The sequence below is a fragment of the Semicossyphus pulcher genome, unplaced genomic scaffold, assembly GCF_022749685.1.
Source record: "Semicossyphus pulcher isolate SPU_LCO1_2020_fin unplaced genomic scaffold, fSemPul1.0.p SCAF_13, whole genome shotgun sequence".
NCBI lineage: Eukaryota > Metazoa > Chordata > Actinopteri > Labriformes > Labridae > Semicossyphus > Semicossyphus pulcher.
The window spans coordinates 2,577,774-2,594,333 of record NW_027211637.1 but is presented as its reverse complement, the minus strand read 5'-3'; the positions used below and the strand labels follow the sequence as shown (position 1 = coordinate 2,594,333).

General features: G+C 41.2%; 1 protein-coding gene across 1 annotated transcript; it reads right to left on the bottom strand.

The window, feature by feature from the left end:
* Positions 1 to 5,358: 5,358 nt before the first annotated feature.
* Positions 5,359 to 16,118, bottom strand: slc2a1a (solute carrier family 2 member 1a). Its single transcript, XM_069659479.1, has 10 exons — positions 16,101 to 16,118; positions 13,425 to 13,517; positions 10,914 to 11,074; positions 10,584 to 10,824; positions 7,492 to 7,654; positions 7,138 to 7,325; positions 6,329 to 6,433; positions 6,135 to 6,236; positions 5,847 to 6,050; positions 5,359 to 5,565 (listed from the first exon to the last, which is right to left on the bottom strand). The coding sequence occupies exons 1-10, from the start codon at positions 16,116 to 16,118 to the stop codon at positions 5,359 to 5,361; spliced, it is 1,482 nt and encodes a 493-aa protein (XP_069515580.1).
* Between the last annotated feature and the right edge of the window lie 442 nt (positions 16,119 to 16,560).

Sequence of the window (16,560 nt, the reverse complement as noted above, 5' to 3'; positions counted from 1 at the left end):
TCTGATGCTCGGGCACATTGTAGGCGCTTTCGGCAATGGACAGCAGTGTTGCAAAATTGGGCTTCTTTTGATGACCTCGGGCTGGGGAAAGTAGCGTTGGGCTGGTCGATGAATTTTGGGCTGCTTCTGTCAACATTTGGCGGGATTTTGAACACCAAACAAGCTGTCACTTTAAGGTCAAGCACAAAGATTTCATGGTTTCCACTCGCTCGTTGTTTACTCATTTGATTGACGAGTTGTATTCAATCCTATGAATAAAGGAGGACCTACCGTATTTTATTTTGACGTCATTATTATGTTGTTACATTTGATCAATTAATGCATAAATAATGCCTTATTTTTTTAATGTTTTTGGTGCATTTAATGGCATATTCATTTATTTATATTTTTTATTTATGCTGATTTTATCAGTTTCATTCCTCCGTGATCCTATAGTTTTTTAACAGGTTGGATTTTGTTGTTTTGGTGTCACATTTTATGGCAGTATTTGATCACTTGATTGTGGTTTCGCCACTGCACCTATTTGTGTACTTGGTTGTCTAACTGCGCTCTTTGACAGCTGATTTAATTTGCGTATGTAATGGTTTTACGGTTTACACGGGTTTCAATTTGTAATTGGGCTGGAAACTGTCTGATCTGGCAACACTGCTGGACAGGGGTCAGCATGGGCACCCTGACCGGTCTGTGGCTACGCAGGAACAAACTGCGATGCTCTGTGTGTTCTGACATCTTTCCATCAGAACCAGCATGAACGTTTTCAGCAGTTTGAGCTGCAGGAGCTCTTTTGTTGGATCGCACCACACGGCCAGCCTTCGCTCTCCACGTGCATCAATGAGCCCGGTTCGTCTACCTTGGACCACATTTGATAGATACTGACCCCTGCAGACCGGGAACACCCCACAAGAGCTGCAGGTTTGGAGATGCTCTGTCGTCTAGCCGTCACAGTTTGGCCCTTGTCAAAGTCGCTCACATCCTTACAGTTGCCCATTTTTCAGTCAGTGGTCCTAATGGCTGATCGGGGTAAAATAAGCCATCAGCATCCCATCATACTGAAAATAACAATGAAACATGCCAGTGTTTGGCATTTTAAAGGGCTTTTGATGGTTAGCAACACAAACACTGAGCTGAGGCTGATATTTGTTCTGCAGATGTTTCGCCATCTATCAAAGATTATACATTTGAGTTATTGATATTGATAAGTTATAAGTCAGAAGATCAACATGACTGCAATTCATCCTCAGGGGAACACAAATATGTGGAAAAAGTTTGATGACATCTATCCAACAGTTGTTGACACAAAAGATCAATAGCTGCGAACTTTGTGGTAAAAATCACAGTTTGTAGCAACATATTAACAATATTAACTTACATGAATTCATATTTTGTTGCACCATGTAGAAGGTGCAGCAGCATTACTCTCCCTCCTGCAGTATTTCATCAGCCGAACCGGTTCTGCACACAGATACTTTCACTCGCTAATGTTACACAGTGACTCATAGTTTAAAAAAGTGTTTTGTTTTTTTAATCGAGGTCAGAGACAGAAAAATAACGCTGCTCAGTGTGTCAATGGTGTGCCAGAAAAACAAGACATGTTGTCATGTCACTTTTTGAAAGGCCTAATCGTCTCATATCTTCCCTGTTAAAGTTATAGATAGATACTTGGTTATAGATAGATATCTTGGACAGTCAGGTGAAAGTTCAGCAGGGCTATAAAATGTAGGGCCGCAGCTGTTCAGCCTGAGCCGTGACCTCTGACCTCGTTTCACTGTTGCCACCAGCTCAGTTTCTCTCTTTCTAAACTATTACCTAAAGCTCTCCTCCTTTAACACACGCGTTCACTCTCATAGATGACATAGCTGTAGGCTCTACCGTCTGTCTGAACTGAGCTGTGAGCTCCCTCTAGTGGCCGTTCTGCGGTATTACAAGTTCTGTCTGTTTTAAACACACATCCACTGCCAGTGTTGACACTGTACAATTAATCTTGCTGCCCTGTACAATAAATTGTTCGTAATTTTGGCTTCGATTTTATGGGGCACATTTATCACTTTAAATTTAACATCTGTGGGGAATATAATATTTAAATATATGTAGATATCCTGCAATCTGAATAAGGCTGAGAAAAGTCATTCTTGGTGACATCAGAGTTGGACGTCAGAAAATGAGAGCCACAGCTGGAGGAAAGAACGATCAAATGTTATGAGAATAATGTCGGACAGGTCACCAGTCAATCACAGGGCTGACACAGAGAGACAGACCACCTTTCACGCTCACATTCACACCTACAGGTGATTTAGAGTCACCAGTGAACCTAACGAGCATGTGTTTGGACTGTGGGAGGAAGCCGGAGTACCCGGAGGGAACCCACGCATGCAGAGAACATGCAAACTCCACACAGAAAGGCCCACTACGTCTGAACAGGGATTCATGCAGCCCTTTACCAAATCATTAATCTAAATTTTAAACTGAATCTTCTGTCCCTACAGTTGCAGACATTAACATGTAGTTAAAAAATTCCAATAAACAATGGATTTATTATTATATTCTTTATTTTCTAAAACATGGTACAGTTTATTATTATAGGACAAAACAGTTTAAAGATGCACGGTTCAAACCACAGTTCATTCATTCTGTAAAAAAACACAATGTTTAATTTTGCAAATTTCCCAGTTTGTAATAAATCTTCCTAAATATTAAGATCAGTTTATTATCTATATTTATCTGTCTCTGCCTTATTCGTTTGGTTGTTTTGTTCTGTTGTGTGTTCATTATTTACTCTGTAAAGCGGAATAAAGTTATTATTGTTATTATTATTATTATTATCTGTGTGTGGAAACTGTTTTAGTACAACAGCAACCTTTTGAATGCAGCTCCAAAAATAGTATATTAATAAATATATATTCATTGTAAAAATAATACAATTATAATGAATAAATATTAGTCCCTTTACAAATATGCATTAGTTTGTTAGTAAATCAGAGGTTTGTAAGAGAAATGCTGACATCAATAAATGTTTTAATTATACTTGTTCCATTCTGTAGCGCCTTGTCGTACTTCAGCAGTTAATCTGGTGAAAGTAACACAAAGGTAATTTTATCAGTGGTGCATTTATCTACACAGACAGTAATATTGTAAAGTAACTTACTTAAAAAAAACGAACTAGTCATATTTAATATAAACTTTCTTAAGATTGTTTAAAGTAACCTTTATAATTGTTTTAATAAAAACATTTTAACTCAACTGCATGAATATCTCGTTATATGCTGTAGTCTGTATTTGACAGTAGTCTGATGACGTCCCTGTAGCATGGTGTATAGACATGTTGTAGAGACATAAACTACATGTATATCTGACTGTCTAACTCTCCGGGCATGACGCTCACATTGTAAAGGGTCTTGGCTCTAAACAGTTTTCTATAAACACTCAGGAAACAAATTCAACCGATCAACAGAAGCTAAAAGTTTTCTTTGTGTTCAGTCTGGCACATGCACTCTCTCTCTCTCTCTCAAATACAAACACTTACACACAATTGTTGGCAGTTTCTATCTGACAAAATCAACTCCTTTAGAAGTGTAGATTCATGGTAATATAAGCATGATACTAAAAAACACTTAACATACATTTGTTTTATAATCGGTAGATCACAAGATTGACTCTGAGTCAAAGTAGCATCTAAGGATCTTATTATTTTCAAGAGTCAGAACTCAAATTTCCATCCAAATTTAGTGCAAAACAATTTTCAAAAATGTCAGTTTATTTAAAAGATTTAAAAGTATAATAAGTAGGATTTTTCCAGAAAAATAAAGAATAGACTTTTACAAATATAATATATAAATCGTCACTTATGGGCCTCTATACGTGTGATTTGGTGAGTGTGTGTGTGACGTTTTCAGGAGGGGCGCTGTTGTGGTTCCCTGAGCCAATCACAGCGTATAGGTGAGTGTGGGAGTGGTTCAAATTAGCAACTGGGCCCCATTCAGACCGACGAACATGGCGAAAGAGCGGTGCAGAGTAGGCCGTCTTTCTGTTGGACAGGTAGGTGCCTCAAACCGGGCAGGATAAGCTAACCATGCATGCTAGCGCAAAGCTAACCGGCGGTCAGCATGCTACCGCTAAGGTAACCGTGATGTTGTCGGTGTTAGCTCTCCGATGTGGGCGTGTTCTCGCACGAGAGAGTGCGAGTGAGCTTCCGGTGACGAAGAGCCCAGAAGGAGGGGCCCAGTTTGAATGTGTTGTTGACAAAATGCAAGGAAAAATCCTACTTATTATACCTTGAAGAGTTTGTCCATTCAATCTTGCTTTATAAATATAAGTTTACTGATATAAACAGAAGTTTGAGCTCATTCTCCAGTCAGTGACATTACATCTCTGCAGACGAAGACGACACAAACAAATGACCATTAAAAAACATCATTCTGAGCTCAAATCACATAAAACCACTGTGAGAAAGTTTACATCCTCATCGCTTCACAAAGATCTGATGATTTTGTTATTTGGTGACGTTTAACACACGTTTCATGTACATCATAGTCTAAACATTAAGTTTGTGCCCGTTGCACTTTGTCATATTTTCCTTTTCACCGATGCTCCAACCTTTCCGTCTTGGCCAAGTATAAAAACATTTTTTGCAAGATTTTTTAAGAAGGTTTCTGGTGTTTTTATGCACAACTTGCATTATGTGCAATTTAAGTTTCAAACTTAAGTTACAATTTCTATTTCGCATAGGAATATTACTCAATAATCTATCTCTAAACATTTAATTTGTCTTATTGCCACCGCTTTCTGTTCTTACTTTACTCACTCGCTCACAGTACAAGTGTAGGATTTAGTGATTTCTAGCAGTGAGGTTGCAGCTGTTTCCTTCACCGACACATTTGAAGCTTGGAGGAGAACCTATGGTGGCCCCCAAATAAGCAAAAAACATGTTCTGGGCCGCTGTAGAAAGACGGCGGTGCAACATGGCTGACTCCTAGGAAGAGGGCAAACGCCCTCATTCTAAGGTAACAAAAACTTTAATTAAAATTTTATTTTATGTGATAAACACAATAAAAACATACTTATAATTTAGATTTAATTCCATTAGGTCTGATAGATCCCTCCATTTTATTAACTGGAACTTTAGTTTTAAAAACGTAATGCCATTTTTACCAGCATGACAGGTGCTGAGAGCAGACTGAGCCCATGTGATATCCTCAGTCAGGTCATCCATCTGTTACAGTATGTGTGTAGACTAGACCTCTTATGTAACACTGACTCTAACACTGTCTGAAGAATGTGTGAAACACGACAGTTATGATCTAAAAGTGTACCCAATGTGTGAAACATAGCTTTGCTGCACGTGAGTGTGCGTGTGTGCTGCTCTCAGAGGTCGGGGTCCTCCCCCCGCAGGGTGTTGAACTCTTCAGGTGCTGAGTATTTGTCAGCACCATGACCCCCTGACTGACGGAAACCGGCTGCGATCTCATCAAAGGTGCGGCCCCTCGTCTCCGGCACCTTGAAGTAGGTGAAGACGAAGAAGCCGAGCAGCAGGACAGTGAAGATGATGAAGACGTACGGGCCACAGAGTTGCTGCAGGGACACAAAGGTAAAAAGTAAAGGAAGGTTAATGCATCAAATTCACACGGCGGCCATTTTCCTCTAATTTCACACTCACTGCTGTCTGCCACTACTTTTTGAATGTGTTACAAGAGTGTGACAACAGAAAAATAACAGTGCTGTTATCTAGTTAGGGATTTAATGCTAACGTTAGCTGTGGACTTACATTAGCTAATGACCACTTAGCTAACATACTATGCTAGTTGGGTGAATATATAGCACAGCATCTTAATTGTAATTTTAAGGATTCTTACCTCAACATATGGGAAGCACATCCCCACTACGAAGTTGGCGGACCAGTTGGAGAAACCAGCAACTGCAATGGCGGCCGGTCTGGGCCCCTGGCTGAAGAGCTCGGCCACGATGAACCACGGGATGGGGCCGGGGCCGATTTCAAAGAAGGCTACAAAACCGAAGATGGCGGCGATGCTGATGTACGACATCCAGCTGAAATGGTCCTGATGGGAACAAAACGACGAACGCCGTCAGTCACTTTATCTTACAGCCTGATGGATTAACCAAAGGTGATCTCAAACACTTACCAACAGTGCCATTGCAACTGTAAGAAAAACTGCAGAGATCGCCATTCCCATCAAACCAATGAGGTGAAGTGGTCTTCTGCCCATCCGCTCCACCACAAACAACTGCACAGAAGGAAACATAGAGACTTATTACAGAATACAGGTGTAAACATGTGAGGCTCTTCTATTTTTCAGAAGGTTAGTTTGTGACGTACAGAAACCACAGTGAAGGCCGTGTTCACCACTCCTGCACCGATGGTTGCGTAGACGGGCTGGGACACACCTGCTCGCTGAAAGATCCCAGTCGAGTAGTAAAACACCTGAAGAGGACGACATGACACAGAGAGTTTGTGTTAGTGAACCGCTGCTCTGAAGGCTCGATGGTGTGTTCGGACCAAAAGCAAACTTAATGCTGTCTTGGTTCATAACATCATCTGGCGGTGCACACAGCGTTGTTAATTTGACCAACTTCTCCAGGTACTGCGTCTGGATTCACTTTACTGCTTCTTCGAGAGGTTGAGCAGTTTGATAAGCAGTACGTACACCAACTACCTGAGTTCATTTTCAGCTGCAGAGCACCTGCTCATCTGTCTCCGGTAAGTGGAACAATAAATATTCAGCTTATCTAACTGGTAGCAGCTTTCCTTCGCTACATCCAAGACCTCCATCTCTTCCTTGGGAATCCCACCTCACTCCCAGACCTCCAAGTAAGACATGCCTCTGCACTTTTAGATGCTTTAACCACCTCACCTGCCGTCATTCTTCATTTTAATCTCACTTCTATCTATTGCCATTTCTGTCATCATTTTGTGGCAGGAAAGAATAATCATGTTAGTGGCTTTTGCTACTTTATGCACAGTCCAAAAAGTTGGTCAAATCTGCCTGCAGAGTAAAAGAAGAGGAATCTACTGTAGGAACTAAAAATATAGACATTGTTGTGTTAGCTTGAACCTGATTAGACTCTAAGGTGTGAAACACTCTGTCCATTTGACAATGAATAAGATTTTGTGGTCGTTTGACTTACAGCGTTGATACCAGACAGCTGCTGTGAGAGCTGCAGCATGATGGCAACAAAGATGGGCTGGCGGTAGTTCGGGGAGCGGAAGAGCTCAGGGATGGTCACCTTCTTCTCCCTCATCATCTGCTGACTCTCCTCCTTCATCTCATGCATGTCCTCACTCACCTCGTCTGTGCCCCGCAGCTTCACCAGGACTGCAAGACACAAGTTCAAGTTACACCTACGTCAGCCTGAAGATTTTCATACAGTGAGGGGGAAAGGTGTGGTTGGAGTTAAGGTAAGGTATTAATTAAGTTGTTTTTAATTGTTGGTTTTGTGAAATATGAGGAAAATGTGTGTATTCCAGTTTGTGTATCTCACTGCTGCGGGCTTTGCTCTCCTCGTTGCAGTTGATGAGGAGGTATCGGGGGCTCTCGGGGCAGAGGGGCAGCAGGATGCACTGCAGCACGGCCGGCAGCAGAGTGAAACTCAACAGGAGGGGCCACAGGGAGGCATTCCCCATGATGGCTTCAATCCCAAAGATCTGCACAACACAGACACAATGCACAGCTTACACACACTGTGTACAACATATAACCAAACATCGCTTTCGTTAGGTTTTAAAAGAGGTGGAATTGGGTTCATTCTGATCCTTCCTTGACTTGCTAAAGCAGCAGATATTATCAGCCGAGCTGACACTCTGGTCTGTTCAGGCCCATGTGAGATTTATTTGCCCTTTTTGTCTATTCTGATTGTTTTGACATTCCTGAATCCTAGTTTGAAGAAACACCACAATAAGATTCTTTCAACCAGGTTACCTGCATCAGGGCGGTTTAGTGCCATTCGTGTGCAAGAACCGTGCTTGCCAAACGATAGCCTGACACCTGCAGACTTTATTTGTTCTGTCCATTTGTTATTGTCTTTAAAAAAACCTTTCTACACATTTCGTTTTGTTTATTTGATTTGGGGAAAACTTTAAGAGGCCAAAGAAACAATATTTCAGTTCCCTTTATTATAGAAGAGGAACTGTTCTTTTGTATTTTCATGTGGTTGGGAACCTGTCCTCTGGCTTCGTCCTTCGTCACGCCTCTGAAGAACGTGAAACTGTTCTACCAGAGCAGCACAAAAGCTTGGGGGAAAGAGCACAGCACATCGTTGTTATCTCTAAGCTTCTTTGCTGTTCCTTGGTGAAGAAAAAAAAAATAGATGTCTTACTTTAGCTTTAATGGACAGAAGTGTATTTCGAAACACAACTTGCAACAGTTCTCTGAACGATTCTCAAACTTGTTTTGTTGTTTACATATCTTTTTTACAATGTCAAAAAGTGTCTACAATTGCGACTCTCATAAACTGCTTTTTTAGTCACATGTCCATATTGACGCCCCTGCAGGCCATATAAAACAATACCCTCCAATACATTTGTTGTTCTAGCCCACAGCAGGTTAACATGCACACAATTATCTAATTACGGACGATTATCAGACTAAGGCATTACTCCAATTAAGTTGTTTACATGGGTTGCTTTCTCTTGCTCACTCATAGTACAGGACGTTTCTCCGGGGCCTAAAGTTGTAATCCTCTGAGACGGACCGGTGGGGACAAACTCAATCAAGTCAAATGTTACTGTTAGGTATACAAAAAGTATACTAGGTAAACAAAAAATAAAGACTGTAAACAATTATCACATAAATACATGCGTAAAGTGCCTTCAGGCTCCGAGTTGCTGAGCACAGTAAAGAGGCTTTGTATCTTTTTGTCCTCTGAGCAGGAGCTCTGTATCTATGGCCCGAAAGTAGGAGCTCAAACTCGCTCAGCAGGGAGCAATCAGGACAATCCAATATAGCCTTGGCTCCGTGTGACCTTCTTTGTTCTACGGTTTGTGTCTAGAAAAACAAAGAGAAGCTTCTTAGTGTGTCTCTTCCATGGGCTTCATAGCGGTGAGCAGCACAGAGTCTGTGGATCGAGGGGATCGACCATCGACATATCTTTGCATGATATACTTGCATCAAAACACAAAGTCATTTACTCACTAAAACTGGGAAACATGAAATGACCACCTAAACTTTACCATCTGTTAACCCATCAACTAAAATCTACTCCTAATATGTTGTATCTTGTTCCAAGAGTCAGCCGCATTATACTAAAGCGCAGTCTTTTAAGTTTTGACCTAACTTGTGGAACATGTAACAATAACCAGTTTGTCGAGAGAGATCTGACACATCTGATGAATTAAGATCAGTGAGGTAAGAAGGTAATTTTCCAATAAGGGCTTTATGACCGCAGACCGGTCAGGATGCTCATGCTGACCCCTGTCCACCGCCGAAAGCGCCTACAGTGGGCAAGTGAGCATCAGAACTGGACCACGGAGCAATGGAAGAAGGTGGCCTGGTCGGTTGACAGGATGCACTATGGGAAGGCGAAGGCGACAGAGGGGGGTAGACCTTTGCAATAGATCCATGACTTGGTTGAAGTACAGGATGATCTTGACTCTTTGCATATATCTCCTCTTATGCTGGTGGCAAAGAATGTGGACCAAAATGACCTCCAACTCTCTGGTCCCCATCTTAGCAGTAGGTAATCTATAGTTTGTTGCATCTTCAGCTCTAACAAGAACTGGCGTTGCTGTGTTACTGGAATCTCCAGAACGTAAACAGTGCAACTCCATCCTCCATTATCGAAATCATCAATGTGATCTTGTAGGTTTGTATATCTTGGATAAGCTCAGCCTGTTGACTTGATGTGTCTACATTGCTCTCCCGCAGAGTGACTCAACCCTGAGTGATATCAGTACAAGAACCAATTTTCTCTTCTGTGTCTTTCACAGAAGCTTTAACTGCTTTCAACTATATGAAAGAAAACTCAAAGTGGCTTTACAGGTGGTAGCATTTGTAGCAGCCCATGGATCTTCTGGTTGCCTGTTAGTGACGTACATTTTCTTTGCATGGGGTTGAATCTTTGAGATCCGGAGGTTTCCACATTTTATGATTAGGCATGGACTTTTTAGTTGTGAAGGGTTCATAAATTACTCTCATTGTTTAAAACTCCAGCTTGTTGGACAAGAGTGGGAATTACTGTTGACAATTTAACAGCATCCAAGTGGGACCAAAGAGGGTTTAATCAAGGAATATATTTAGGCCACAACTGTCCTCAGTTTCCATGGAGGACCCACGTGGATTAGCTGAGATTGGTTATTGTATGAATGCAGCCCACCTCGGACCCAAACAGTACCCATGTTTCGCCGTTGAAATGGTATGTCCAATTCTTTCCCGTAATCTTCTGGGGGCCCAAACACCGACCCGCCCATGCTCGGCTGAGGTCGTCTAAGTAAGACCCATGAACTTTCTGAGCTACCATCACCATCAAGAGCCCACATGGGCTTTGAGCTTTACACTATGATACTATCATAATACATACAGATTTTTGAGTGTCATTCTTTAGCAACTGCAGGCTGGAACTGGTTCAAGAGTTCTCACCTGCGCCATCAGAATGCCGATCACCACACCAAGTTGATGCAGAGTGCCTAATGCTCCTCGGAGAGATGTGGGTGAGATTTCCTCCACATAGAGGGGCACAAATCCAGTCGAGAGGCCGGAGTAGAGACCAATAATGAACCGTCCAATGATGAGCATCTCAAAGGAACCAGCCAGCTTGGAGAAACCCATAAATGCAGCAGCAATAAAGGCGAGCACATTGGCCATGAGCATGGAGTTCTTCCTTCAGAGATAATGAGAGCCTTCATCAATGGTCTGTCATTTTTAAAGGAAGGTGTCTTTATTGTGATGTTGGTAATAAAAGAGTCATACCTGCCGAAGCGGTTGACGAAGACGCTGACAGAGAAGGAGCCGATCATTCCTCCCACAGAGAAGATGGCCACAGAGAGCGACCACAGAGCTGTTAGAGTGTTGTGAGAGATGTCTTCTGAGAACCTGCTGTGCCACGTCTCATTGTAGAAGTGCTCAATGATCTATAACAAAGAACAAACACAGAAGGCTTAGTTTAAGGAATCACCAAAGATTCAACTTGTTTCAGGTTTTTGACGTGGCTCGTGACAGTGTCGGTCTGTCAGAACGTTGGTCCACACTGCTAATTTCAACAACTACTAACTTTAACAATCCCCTGATTCTTTTCTACTTTTGGAGGGATTGCTCTAATATTTGGGACAGCCATTCATGATCTACACAGCATCGATCCTACTAAGTTTGATGATACTCTGACTACCACCAGCAAATTTTACCTTTCCAATTTGTGTGAGTAATTCAAAGTGCTATCATATTCTTTATTTGAAAATTCTAGCATGCTAACTTGCCAGATTCGATGGTGAACATAATACCTGCTAATCACCAGCATGAGGTGTTAGCAATTAGCTCAGAAGTAAACACACAGCCTCAAAGAGCCACCAGGATGGCTGATAACTCTGAAGTTGTGTTCAGACCAAAACTAAAGGAAGTCTTTGTTACGTTATTTGCACAAGTTTGACCGCAGGATCAACTGTGTTTGTTTATGCGAATATTCACCCTTCCAGATAAGTTGGCAAAACAAACGTCTTTGTGTCTCAGTGCATAACTTCACCCACAAAGCAGTTTCAACTACCACTATTTCGTTTGAGCTGAGAAGCACCTGTCCATCTGTCTCTGGTGGGTTGCAGTTTGACTGTATCTAGGAAGTCACACGTGGGCTGAAATGTGGCAGATGTAAGAACCATTTCATTGCTATAAAGACATTTATAGAATCCTAAGAGAAATACATCATGAGGCAGATTTGTAAAAAGACTAAATTTATACTTCGAGCTCTGCAAGACAAGACGAGCAAACAGCTTTTAAAATGCTTGTTTTTTTAATGGAGTTTGGATCAATCATTTCTGCTGCGTCAGCTGGACATGAGGAGAATCTCATTGTCGGTTTGTCGACACCGTTTTGCACAAATTTGTAACTCAAGTTAAAAAATTACTATTTGTGCAAATACAGTAACGATGCAGACGTTTGTATTCATGTGATTTGTGTCGCCCAGCTCTAATTTCTTCTTTCATTATCTTTCATCTTTGCATTTACTTTGTTTGTTATTCCATCACGCCAAAAATGTAAAGCACTTTTAATTTCCTCTGTGTTGTAAATGTTCTTTATAGATAAAGCTTCCCTACCTCCTCCTTAATACCGATACATGGTTCTGGAAAACTGCTCTTCACAGGGGGCATCTACAAGCACAACATGCTTAACTGGTCTGATAACCTTGAGCTCCTTTATCCTTAATGCCTCCAACAAACTGCTGCATTATCTCATTAACCTGCTCCGTGTCATTTCAGATTTCTGTCAGACCACCTTCAGTTGCAGTTGACATGCTCAGAAGCTTCTCATTGGCCTGAGAGATTTAGATTAACATGCAAGAAACAGCCGGTGGCACGCAACACTGAAGCGCCCTCGAGCTGACTCTTCGATGACACCCTTAAAAAGCTGAAACAAAATCATGTGACTGTCCAACCCCAAAAACCTGGATAGGGCGAGCTGGGTTAGGTTGGGTTAGGTTGATTTTGTTAAGATATTATCGTCAGCCACATGAGTTTGACTTTATGTTATTTTGCCTCTGATTTTACCTCTCACACAACATACACAATCCGCACTACAGCACTACACTCCTCTCTTCCTGTTGGAGGTTTTTGGGCGACGTGCAGCTTTTGAGAAAACTTTACTAAGAGCTGAAACATGCCGCTTACTTTTCTTCATGTTCGGGGGAATAATAATTTGGATGTTTATTTACAGATAATACTCTTAATTCTCCAAAGACGGTGCAGTCAACAGCAGACAGTTATTATTGTAGTGATGTCAGTTACAGTCACATTGGGACTTTGAAACTGTGCAACCATAAAATGTACCTGTGTCCAGTCTCAAAGGAAAATATAGTTTATCAATTGGTTAGTGCATTGAAACGCTGCGATTTGTGTGGCTTGTGTTGTATTGTAGGAAAGTGTTAACCACTTTATTTAAGTTATTAATGAGATAAATTACACGTCAACCAATTAATCGATTTAGTTGATTTCTCATTGTTGATACGACATTTTAAATAATCACTTCAGGTGAACTCGGCCCTGGCAGTGGGGATATCAGATTATTTAGCTATTAGCTTTATTGACCCGTGATATTAATTTACATAAATAAATAAAATAATCTTTAGATAAGATGCATACATGTTGTTTGTTTCTTTTCAGCCAGTGTGAGCTGAATCACTTCTGTGTGTAGGTGAAGCATTAAAAGCACATCCTGGATTGAAATCACATCATCTGTTCTCCTTTCTCACGCATCACTCTCTCACTAAGTACTCACAATCTGTGGAGCATTGATGACACCTGTGTTGTATCCAAACTGCAGGGAGCCAATCACAGCCGTCCCCACAGCCATCATCAGCTGGGGCGTCACCTGGTGTGATGACAGAGAAACACAGAGTCAGTTCTGCATAGAAACAGAGACGTGTCACTTATTCACAGTTTATGCTCACTCTAGAAGACAAACACAAAGGTAAACATGTTTTCCATTTAACACAGAACAGACACAACTCGTTATTTAGTGGAGTCATGGATGGATTTCAAACACAGCGGGGCACCGGGTCCAGAACCACACGATTCTCTACTTTCAGAGAGGACTCAATCAAAAGTATTGATCAGGATCTTATTGCCATATTTACACTGAGCTTCTGTTGAAGCAGGGGTAGATCCATAGTTTATCATTACTTCTGTTTTTTCTTACAGTTTGTCTGTTTAATGCACACGTATGCATCAGTAAGGAAAGGCATCTGAAGTCAGAAAAACAGACAGAAGTTCAGCAGCAGTTTGCATCAAACAGCAGCTCTTCATGATTCACCTGCGAAACATCACTAAAAACATCGACCAACGGGCCAGCGTTTCACAATCCATCCAATCAGCACCAGAGACAGCACTCAGAGCAGTCTGGGACCAACTTTCATTCAGTATTTACACAGAAATCTACAGAATGGTCAGACGCATTGACAGTGAGGTTCAGTCTATCGGACCTCTCAAACATCCTCACACAGATAACTCAGAGGTTTCCTTCACGGACACAAACATAAGACAGAAATCCTCCCTCAAGTCGAAGCTAAATTAAACATAATACTTTATTTGAGCACAACTTTTACATACAGCTAATAAGAGAGCACTCCAATGTCCCTTAAATCAGCGTCTCTCTCTACATGTCATGGCCGCCCATTCCATGTGAACCCCATTAAAACCTCCTGAATGTGATCAGGAGGAAGACGGATCCAAGAGCGGCCTAACGTCACCCAGCAGCACTGTGACAGACGGGAGGAGAGCATGCAGAGATGCAAGAACGCTGTGATTAAAAACCAAATATTGATCTGTGAACGCTGCAGTTCAAACATTAGTATTCTGTTGTTTCATGAACTTGTTTTCTTTGCATTATTCCAGCTCTGAAAAACCTTTTTTTGTTTTCTAAACCAGTCGTCAAATAAAAGTCCTACATGAGAATATTTGATTTGGACGTAGAGAGAAATGTTGTTTGCAATAAATCAAAAGTTCATTTCACACAAGCACAAACCTGTAAATAGAAGAACCAGAGAAAAACAGATTTTTGCAGTGGTCCCTTAATTTTTTCCAGAGCTGTATTTTCTTTGCAGATATAAAACATAAGATGCATTGTTGTACATTACATCACACAGCTGTACACGCAGCCGGCCTCTTAAACTCACAATGTCTGCAATACAATATCATTAGTAAGTATAATATTCAAGACTTTGACAGTTTCCAAACTTTCATGGATGTTTGTCTTGTTTTTAAAGTCCTAAATGGGCTTGAAAAAACACAACAACACCATAAACACCAGAGCACAAACTGGAGGAGACTGTAATGTAGGCGCAGAACAGTATTTAGCCTGATGGTGGTTTCTGTTCGAGGCTCACACTCCTGGAACAAATCAGCAGCACGTATCAGAGACTGCGACAACTTTAAAACATTAATTAAAAACTATGTTATGCACTCATGCATAACATGCGTCTCCTCCTCTGATGCATGTTCCCGGGGGTTTGGGATCATCTTGCATTTTAACCAACTTATTGTACGTGGGTGTTATTTGTCATGTCACAGATGTGTCCATTCTGTATGTACAACTGTTGGTGAGCATGTCTGTGTGCTGTCCTGAGGTCCTGTGAGGTGACCTGTAGTTGTAGATTTCCAGCATATTTACTTTGAAGCATATTGATGATAAGTTATTAATGTGCACTGTCCTAATTCAATAAATACATAAATAAAATAATACACTCACTGACAGCTGCTGCATTTTAAGTGCTTACAGTGATCATACGTCTGAACTGAGGGACATTTAAATGTTATTGCAGCTTTTCATGAATATGAGGCTGGATTGATTTCTCTCACTGCAGTGTTATGCAGACTAGAGTCATGGTGTTGATGGACACTATTGTCCCATAATGCAATTAGTACACAAAGGAAATGGAGGCAGCTCATGGCTGCAGAACAAGTACATGCAGGAGAGAGAGAACAAAAAACAACCGTTTGTTCCAGTATTTCATACATTTAAAAAATCACATTTTTACTAAATATTTTGATGCATTTAGAATTTTTACTTTTTAAATGAATTCTCTCGTCTTTTAGATTTCTGCTGTTCACTCGCTTCCTGTTTTTATTCTCTTCCCACGTTTGTCGTCCTGCACCAAAACACAGAGAGAAATCCTGCTGTGCTGACGATTATCTTTAGAAATAGTTTTTCTTTGTCTTTGTGATTGAACTTGCAGAGGTCAGCAAAGGTCACTTGCATGATGTCTGAGGGTGCAGATATTGTTACTTTAAATCAGCAAAGTATGTTGACTCCTAATTAAGCATACTACAAAGCATAAAAGCTGCGTGCAATAATAATAAGTCATGTGCAAATACATGTCTTTGTGTGCCCTGCAGTGATCATCAAGCTTTTCCACCTCTATGCAGAGCAAACACAGTCCTGTATGACAGCAGTTACCTTGCCGCTGCACTCCATCCCGGCCTCCTGGATCACTCACAAACTCCAGACTTCACCTTCCGACTGTGAAATAAATCCTGCTGGTTTTTGTAATCTGTCGGCTTCAACAAGTTCTATTTTCTACAGACGCATGTCGTCATGATGCTGTCTGCACTACCTTTTAGACCAACATCAATGTAAACAGATCTTCCTCAGTTTCTCCCTCCATTCACCTGCTGCCGCGGTAAGCAGCTTAGTGACGTCAACGCTAAGTGGGTCTTAATGAGCTGGCGTGCATCCAGAGGAGCGAGAATCTGCGCGCTGATTGGCTGAGAGGGACACACAGCAACACAGACACGTGTATTGACAGAGTGATAATAAATTAACAGATATCAATATTATACAATAATCTAATATTTTAATAAAGGTTTGTATAAGCGAATAAATTCAATATTTACTTATTGTGTGCATATATGAACAG

What these genes read in the sequence shown, in the direction of transcription:
- slc2a1a (XM_069659479.1), bottom strand. An exon ending in TCATCAATGCTCCACAGATT is followed by an intron (nt 11,075 to 13,424) that starts GTGAGTACTTAG and finishes TCTTTGTTATAG; the next exon opens with ATCATTGAGCACTTCTACAA. An exon ending in CAGTTGCAATGGCACTGTTG is followed by an intron (nt 6,051 to 6,134) that starts GTAAGTGTTTGA and finishes TGTTCCCATCAG; the next exon opens with GACCATTTCAGCTGGATGTC.